Below are 8,683 nucleotides of genomic sequence, written 5' to 3' on the forward strand. Positions count from 1 at the left end.
CGATCTGAAAAGCAAAGGGAACGAACCCTCAGCTCTGAGACAGCGGAAACTGCTCCTTTTGTAATCAAAAGAATCGTTCGAGTTCACTGTCTGTCCCTTAAGATGTGGGGCCCGGGAGGCTCCCCGGGCGCCCGCTTTCCCCTGCGAGTTGCTGCCGGAAGGAGTGAAAAGGGACCCTGGAAATGACAAGGTCCTAAGAGCGGAGCAGGCGGCACGCAGTTAATGAACGAAGGGCCTGAACCCCAAGTCGACAGTCACGTCCACATTACGGTCTGTGGCTCTGAACCCTTCTTCCTCCGGTTTTCAAACAGACAGTGGCCAGCGGCGTTCCAGCCTGGGGACTGGGCGGGAGGGGCGCGCTCCCGGCCTCGGCCGTGCGCAGGACAAGCGCGTCCCCGACAGGGCTCTGCGCGCACACCTAGTGCATCTCGGAGTTGACCTTGTCCTGGAAGATGTACAGGTTGTTGGTGGCCGCGATGGCGATGATGTTCTCGGCCGGGTGCCAGGCCGTGTGCAGGATCTTCTTGGTGAAGTCCAGGCTGTCCACGCTGATGTCGTCCCGCCGGCGCTTGCCGCCCACGCACACGCGCCTGGGCTTGAGCACGGCCCGCGGCTTGCTGCTCTCCCTCGAGGCCTCCAGGGTCACGTCGCGTTTGGTGTTCCGGTCAAACATGCGGAAGAAGTTGTTGTAGGCCCCGGTCATGATGACGCTGGCGGAAGGAGGAGGGGCGGGGAAGAAACGTGTCACACCTCAAGTTACCACCAGGGGGCTAGAGGACCTTGCTCCCTGGGAAGGAGCTTCCCACCCCCACCCCTACCCCAACCAGGCCGGGAGCTGAGACCTCTTTAAAATTTTTGTATTTAACATTTATTATTTTTTTTGGAGAGAGAGAGAGAGAGAGATAGACCACAAGCAGGGGAGGAGCAGGGTGAGTGGGAGACACAGAATCCGAAGCAGCTCTAGGCTCTGTGCTGACAGCTCAGCACAGAGCCCGATGACCGGCTCAAAGTCACAGACAGTGAGATCATGACCTGAGCCGAAGTCTGACGCTCAACCCACTGAGCCGCCCAGGGGGCCCTAAGGCAGGAGCTGAGCCCCCGTAGCGCCCGCCCGAGGCGTCATAAAATTCCCCCGTCCTTTCCTCTTAGTCTAAGAGAGGCCTGGCCTTCCAGAGAGACTAGGCACCAACAGAGGAAGTCCCCAGAATTGACCAGACATGCCCTTCATGGGGGAGGGGGGCAGGGGGGCGGGGACGACCCAGGACCCTCCTGTCCTGAGTAGCTGGGTGACTCAATGAACACACGTTGCACACCGTTGAAGTGCAAGTGTTCTCGGACTTTCCTGTCCTGCTAAAGAGAATTTGACATTTGTCCATCCACTCCTTCTCCCTCCCCCCTCCAAGGAGAAGGGGTTCCTGGGGCGTGTCTGTAGCAGTGTGGGTGGAGGGGGTGGGGGACAAAATAACTGGGGAGGAGGGAGGGGATTCAGGGGGACAAGGTTGGGGTGGGGTTGGGGTTAGAGGGCAGGTGCGGATAGACGGGCATTCCTCTCTTCCCTGCCGAGTATTTTTCTTGGGGAGTCGCACAAGACAGAGCCCTGTGGGGCCCCCCCCACCGTTAACAAGGGTTACGCACACACCCACGCCTTCATCTCCCCATGTCAGGGGAATAATGCAGTGCAGGGTGGGCAGGAGACGATCAAGGCCGAGGTCCACCCGGACAGACCAGGTCAGGTTCTTACTAGGCACCTGGGCTGTGGGAGATCAGATGCTCACGGCGTAGGTCAGGGGCTCCAGGTGATGCTGAGTCACGGGCTGAAAGTGACATGTCTCCCGGACCGTGTCCCCCTCTCGTGGGAGAACGTGGGCTGGTAAACGGACACCAGGAGGTTGTAGTACTTGAGGCCCTAGCCTGCAGCGTCTCTACCAGAGACTGGGAAGTCAGTCCCTTCTAGAAGGAGGGGCGGGGTTGGGCGGTTGGGAGGGACCCCTTCCCCCCAACCCCCCCCACCAAACCTGCCCAAGGGCCCCAGCAGGGGACAGGACCTGCAGTGATTGATCCCTATCTGTCTCCTTTCTCACTGATAACCCTGCCCCTCAGAGTTCAGATCCTTCCCAGGAAGGACCTTGTAGTCTTGGGTCTTGGTAAGTCTGGGCCAAGAGTTCCTCTGTGTCCCCACTTGAGGAGCCCTGCGCGCCCTGTGCCTGCGGTCCTTGGAGACGGCCGACCCGTGAGGCGACGCTTCCCACCAGGGTCCCTGCGGGGTTAGCATTTGCTGTCCCCTCCCCCAGACACCCACACCGCTTTGTGTGACCTTGTGTTCAGAGATCATTGGGTGGGCACTTGGGGATGAGGAAGATGGAAAACCTCCATGCTCCAGGCGTGTCCCCGCAGACCGAGGGGGGTGGGTCCCAGCGAGGGCAGAGGGCACATACCAACTGGGTGGCTGGAGAGGAGTGCCACAAAGAGGCTATGCACAAATGTTCTGCAAGGTTCTGAGGGAACCACAGGGAAAGTGCCGTGCCCTGGGGCTGAAACATCTGGAGATTTTGTGACCATCCCCCTGGCCTGAGGGGTGAGCGGAGGAAAGGTGAGAGACACAGAGGCAGCTGTGTGTGAAGGGGCTGGCTGCCGGGACACGGGACACGGTGGGAGGTGGGACAGACACCCTCTCCCTCCCCGGGTCCCCACTGGTTAAGCCTGGTCAGAAGCCACAGGGCATGGTCGCCTGTTGAGGCACGTGCTCTAATCACCACGGGCAAGCATCGGAGCTGCCGGTCCCCCACTGGTTAAGCCTGGTCAGAAGCCACAGGGCATGGTCGCCTGTTGAGGCACGTGCTCTAATCACCACGGGCAAGCATCGGAGCTGCCGGTCCCCGTCACTCGGTGGGGGCCCCTGGGGCAGCCGTGTCCCGCCTCTGAGCCCCACGCCCTGGCTTGGCCTCATGGGGGGAGGAATCCTGGCCCCCAGACCAAGCCAAGCCCCTGGTGCTTGCGGAGAAGGCAGTAAATGCTTCATAAATGGTAGAGAATGAAGGGCTGAACATTCCAGTTCAGAAGGGACCTCCCCCCGCAGGTGCTCTCTAAGCCGAGTGAGTGAGTGAACGAGTGAGTGAATTCAGCGGAAGGGTCCACACCTCCACACCCACCCTCCGGAGCCCTAGATGCAGGAAGCAGCCTTGCCCATCCACCCCTCTGCACTTGACCTGGGACACAGCCCGGTGGGCCGAGGGGCTTCTCTGCAGCTGCAGGGGCAGAGCCATGGGGGTGGGGCCTGGGGGAGGGGCACAGCCAAGAAGCCCCACTTCTCTGGAGGCTGGGGGTGGGGAATCCCAATGTGTTCTCAGTCTCTTGTGTTCTGCAAGTCCCTCCCCGCCCCAAAACCTTAATCCCTGTGAAGAAACTCCTTTGTCTCCAAGACAAAGAAATGGCTGGTGGGCAGGGTCATGCATATCCAACCCCCCCCCCTTTTGTGAGGGCAGGGAGCGGGCTGGGCCTGAGAAGACCTGGGAGCCAGAGAAAAGCTGGCGATGTAAGTCCAGCCGGTGTCCACACCAGGGCAGCCCCTTGGGGTCCAGGCATCCGACCACCGCAGCCCACAGGAGATGGCCCAGCATGGGACCCTGGGCCAGGCCACGTGGCCACCCAAGCACCCTCCCCCTTAACCTGCGGCTCAGAGCTGAGACCAGGCCGAGGGAAGGAGAGAGTGGGCAACAGAGCCAGAGACCCAGAGCTGCCCTAGGGGGACGGGGGAGGATACGCCCCCAACATTAGGCCCCAGGGAGCCCACTAGAGTCTATCCGGGTGGCTCTGGGCAGCTCAGCCCCTGGAGCCTGTGTATGTGGCTTTATAAGGCCCATGCTGGAGGACAGAGCTGGGAGCAGGAGCTAGGGGCCAGGTGATGCCAGCATTGCCACCAGGGCTGGGGGGACGTGAGGGGCCACCCTGTGGCCCAGTGCCAGAGACCCCGAGGCCAGGGCGCATGGGGGCTGCTGGGCACAGAACTCAGGGCTAACTCCTGCAATAATGAGTGAACACGCAGGGGCCACTGGCCTGTTCACTCTCAGACGCCCAGGCAGCCAGGGTGGTGACAACCCCCGGGGGGTTTCTGCACCCCACCCCTTGCTTTCCAGAACAGGGTGTACGGGCACCCCAGCCACCGTGCCCACCCCCAAGGGTGCACATGACCCAGCTCCTGCCCGTTCTCAGGTCACCAGAAGGTGGTCTGACTCCAGCCCACCCCCTCTCCCTTCACCGCCCACGCCCCCCTCTTCTCTGGCCCAGAGGGATGGCTGCGACGGCTCGCTCACGGGTCCCCTGCTTCTGACCCCCAGTCCCTAAGCCCATCACCCCCCACGCTAGACTCTCCCATGACACCCACCCCGGGGAGGCCCTAGAGCGCTTTAACCTGAGATTCACCTCCGCTAAGCTGTGGCCACAGCAGCTGCTCTTTCTGTCCCCTGAGCCTTCAGCCATGCTCTTCCCTCTGCCCCAATGCCTGTCCACCCTGTGCGGCAAACTGCTACTGCTTTCTTGAGACCTGAGGGCACCTCATCCAGAGGCCATCCCCAGTCCCCTCCCCTGCGGGGCTCCCAACCTTTCTCCCCCTGCCCAGGGCTCCCCTCCATGCCCTGCTTTAGTCTGCGTGGTGCACAATCCCCACGGCCTCCTAGACAGGGACCGAGTACTGTCTTGGCTGTGCCCTCGGGGAGGCCAAGACTAGAATCTGCAGATTCCTAATTGCACAGATAGCGAGGGTGCAGGTCAGGGGCACAGCTCGGCCACGTGCCCCGCAGAGGGGGTGCTCAGACCTCAGGGGTCACTGGCCGGGATGAACTCTGACTTCCCGGCTCAGGACGGCAGCCCATCAGGCCTGTCCCGCTCAACTGACAACAGGGGGGACCCGTTGTGGCCCTGTGAGATGCCCCCCTTCACTTGCACAGCCGGTGTCCACTGGTGTTGGGCGCTGCACCGGCTGTGTCCCCGGGAGGGCCGCCACCCGCCGGGACCCCACAGGAGAAGCACGGGTCATAAGCGTCGTTAGCAGGGGACTCCTGCTTTCGCTCCTTCCTCCCCCCTTCCTCACTCGGCACCCACCGTGCCCAGCCCCAGGACTCAGATGCCACCGCTCAGATGGCAGCTAGAGAGGGTGGAGGCTCTCCCTCTCCCAGGGCGAGCAGCTAGGGCACCCCTGCCCCTGTCTGGCCTCAGCCTATGACCCCTGCCCTGCCCTGGGCTGCCCTGTTAGATAGTCCTTCCCAGAGCCTGCGGAGGGGACGGGTCACCTGTTGGCCACAGACCCATCTGGGGACTCATAAAACCCCCACCAGCCCTGCCCTCAGCAGCCTGGGGTGAGGACGCAGCGTGCGACACCCACACCGGATGGGAAATCAGAGCTCTCTACTTGGCCCTCCCTGGGCCCAGAGCTGCTTAGCTTGGGGTCAGGAGCTGGGCGGGGCCATCCCAGGTGCTGGGCCTCCTGGGCTGGTGACTGGCCTCAAGAAAGGAGGACAGAGGCCTTTCTCTCCCCACTTGCTCTACTCAGGCGGAAAAGGCAAAGGCGCGTCCCAAGCCCGGAGATTGTGGGCAGGCGCTCGGGCTGGCCCACCGGGGTCCGAATTCTAGCTCTGCCCCTGTCATCAATAAAATGGGAGTAACGAGGGTCCCCAGCTCCTGGAGGGCACAGAATAGGAGTCCCTGTAAAACAGAGCAGAGCAGTCCGGGGAAACTCCGCCCCCCCCACCCCACCCCCATGCTCAAGGCCATCAGGTATTCCTTGATCCTTATCATCCTCCTGGCTTGAGGCCTGAGGCTGGAGACAGACTACAGAAGGGAAAGGAAAGGTTCTCAGGGAAAGGCCCTACCAGAGGCGCCCCCCCTCCTCTCCAGGCAGCAGAGGGCAGAGGAGAGGGGAAGGCAGCGCCCCCTTTGCTCACTTAAGCAGTGAGTGCTCTCCGGCACCTGCCTGGTGCAGGGTCACTGAAGCCACTGGCAGCGCATGGCCGCTGAGATGCAGAATCCAGCCAGCACGTGGGGAAGAGGGGCCCCCTCCCTACCAGCAAGGAGAAGGGTCTCTTTAATCTCAGTCACCAAGTCCCCATGCAAAGCACTCCAGGACAGATGGCCCACTGCTTGCATTCTTACATTCCAGAAAGTTCCCTTAACAGAGGAAAGGGCAGCCCCTGCCCTGGATTGTGTCTAGGCTCTTTGCTTCACCTCTGCTAGCCTCATTTCCCTCCTCTGCACTCAGACGCCCATCTGACCCCTCCTGTCCCCAGGGGCTCTTTCCACGGGGGACAAGGCACCTGCCCCCATCCAGCCAGCCCGCTGAGGGACTGTCAGGCACAGGGCTCTACGCGCCCCCTGCTGGCCAACCATGGCAATAACCGCGTGTGTGCTGATTGGCTCAAAAATCGAGCAGGTAACCCAAACAGTCAGTCAGACCCTCCATGAGAACTTTCCGGGGACCCTGGGAGGGTGGTGGGCTGTGAGGTCAATGGCAGGGGAACCCTGTGAGGTGGTCACCCCCAAAGCCACGAGGAGCGGCAGGAGAGGATGAGGCTCGTGTGTGAGAAGCAGGGAGGCACCGAGATGAGGACAGGGAAAGAGATGGTCCCAAGATGCACCTGGGCCCTGGGGGAGCCTTGCTTTTAACTTCTCAGGACAAGCTCAGGCTTGTCTGATTTCTGCAACCAGAAGACGCCTGTATAACACAAATCTCTTTGTCCCAGGCAGAACAGATAGATCAAGGAGAGCTTCCTAGAGGAGGTGGCATTTGAGATGGGTCTTGGAGGCTCAGCGGGGTTCTTTTATTTTTTTCCTAAATGCTCACCTATCTTGGAGAGAGTGCAAGTGGAGGAAGGGCAGGGGGGGGGGGGACAGAGTATGCTGACGGCAGCGGGCCCAACGGGGGCATGGGGCTCGAACTCACGAACCAAACCGTGAGCTCATGACCTGAGCTGAAGTTGGACACTCAACTGACTGAGCCCCCCAGGCGCCCCTCAGCAGGGCTCCTCCAGGTGTGGAACTCGTGTGTGCAAAATCACCGGGACGTCCACTGCCAATAATGACTCACGGCCTTGCCAAGAGCTTTGCACACAGAGTCTCAGCCTCAAAACAGCCCGGGAAGGTCATGGCTGATTAGAGCCACACTCCAGGTGAGCAGGCTCGGGGGCTCGGCGTCTAATTCAGGCACACAACTGGAGAGTGGAGGAGTGGGGACCAGAACCCGGGGCTGTCCGGCCCTGTCCCCTACGCCAGGCTGCTGCTCCTGCCGGCCTTGGGCGGGAGCCACCACGAGGGCCATCGGACACCCAGCATCTCGCTGCTGCTGTCTGGACAACAGGGCACATAGGCTCCCCACCGATATCAGGAGGCTGGTCCGTGCCAAGCCTGCAGGGTACAGAGTGTGAGTGGGGGCCCTGGAGGGCACAGCCTGAGTCTCCCCTCAGCCTCTGAGCTCCTGGGAGACAGGAATTCTCCACAGGCCACAAGGGGCTCTGAGGAGTGCTCAGGATTAAGGGAAAGGAGGGGGCACACTCCTGTGCCTTCCAGAGTGTCAATAGCCCCCGACGGGACCCCCCTGAGGTGCCAAGTGGGCTGAGCCACAGTCACACACACCCCCAAGTGCACCCCATCCAACAGAGAAGGCAGAGGCAAGGAGAAAACGCGGTAAGTGCCAAGATGAGGATGGAAACGTCAGGAGGCTCGGGGCCACATGGAGAGGGCTCCGAGGGCTTCCTGGAGGAGCTGGCCCTGAGTTGAGTCAGTAGTAATTGGAGGTGACAGCAGGAGTGAGCTGGGTGCAGTGCAGCCAGGTTCCAGGCTGCGGGGGGCAGAGTGGTCGTGGAGGGGGAAACAACACGGGAGGAGCAGGACCACTGTGGGTGGGGGCGGCTGGCCTGGAGGGTGCGTGGCATGAAAGTGGCTTGCGACAGGCAGGACAGCTGAGCTCCAACCAGGACCCGCTTGGTGGCTCCCGTCCCTGGGAGCCAGCCATTGCCTGCTCATGAGTGCCCTCTGGTGGTAACGTGGAGGAAGGGCGTGCATCGGTGATAGCCCGCGGTCACACACACAGTAGTGCTAGAACCCCTGTGGCCAGCAGTAAGTCCCTCTCCCGAGATCCTAACACCCCTGCCCCAGGACCCACAGCCAGTGCTCACTGGGGAACCCCCAATGTGTCCGGGTCTACAGCTCAGGGGTATCTGAGAGGCCCTGTCCTCCCTGGGGGTGTCTGGGGCCAGCCTGGTCTCAAGCCCGCGCCTCCGCCCCGGCTTTCTCACTGTTATGCCACTGACCCTCTGTGGCCGCCATGCTGGTCCCTGATGGAGAGCACTGCCGGGGGGAGGGGCGCCAGGGTGGCAGCAGCAGCTCTAGGGGGTCCCCGCCCTGGACCCGGCGGCTCAGCCTAGGAGGGCCGGCCAACCTGCAGGCGGCTCCCTCCCGGCCCTGTCCCTGTGGTTTCTGGTCTCCCTCACCACCCCCATCCTATGGTCCCAGCGTGCCTGTCACATCACAGAAGCTCTCACCATGACCTGGTGGCAGCACTGGGCACGCTCAGAACGAGGGGAGACACACGGGATGGATGGGGTCCACGTGATGGATGCACGTCCCTGGATGACACCTGAACCGAAGGCGGCTGGACCGCATACCGCCCCTCCCCCCACCAGGCTGGACCGCACAC

General features: G+C 62.0%; 1 protein-coding gene across 1 annotated transcript in view; it reads right to left on the reverse strand.

Annotated features, from left to right (window-relative positions):
• Window positions 1-6: 6 nt before the first annotated feature.
• Window positions 7-8,683, reverse strand: part of PPP2R2C (protein phosphatase 2 regulatory subunit Bgamma) — a 126,799-nt gene continuing 118,122 nt past the window's right edge. Inside the window, exons 10-12 of the mRNA XM_029952490.1 lie at window positions 8,298-8,407; window positions 7,153-7,392; window positions 7-750 (exon numbers count right to left, since the gene is read on the reverse strand). Of these exons, the coding sequence (XP_029808350.1) occupies window positions 419-750; window positions 7,153-7,392; window positions 8,298-8,407 (682 nt within the window). The 3' untranslated portion in view covers window positions 7-418. The remainder of the gene's footprint in view (window positions 751-7,152; window positions 7,393-8,297; window positions 8,408-8,683) is intronic.

This window comes from Suricata suricatta, chromosome 1 (assembly GCF_006229205.1).
Source record: "Suricata suricatta isolate VVHF042 chromosome 1, meerkat_22Aug2017_6uvM2_HiC, whole genome shotgun sequence".
In the NCBI taxonomy this organism is placed as follows: Eukaryota; Metazoa; Chordata; class Mammalia; order Carnivora; family Herpestidae; genus Suricata; species Suricata suricatta.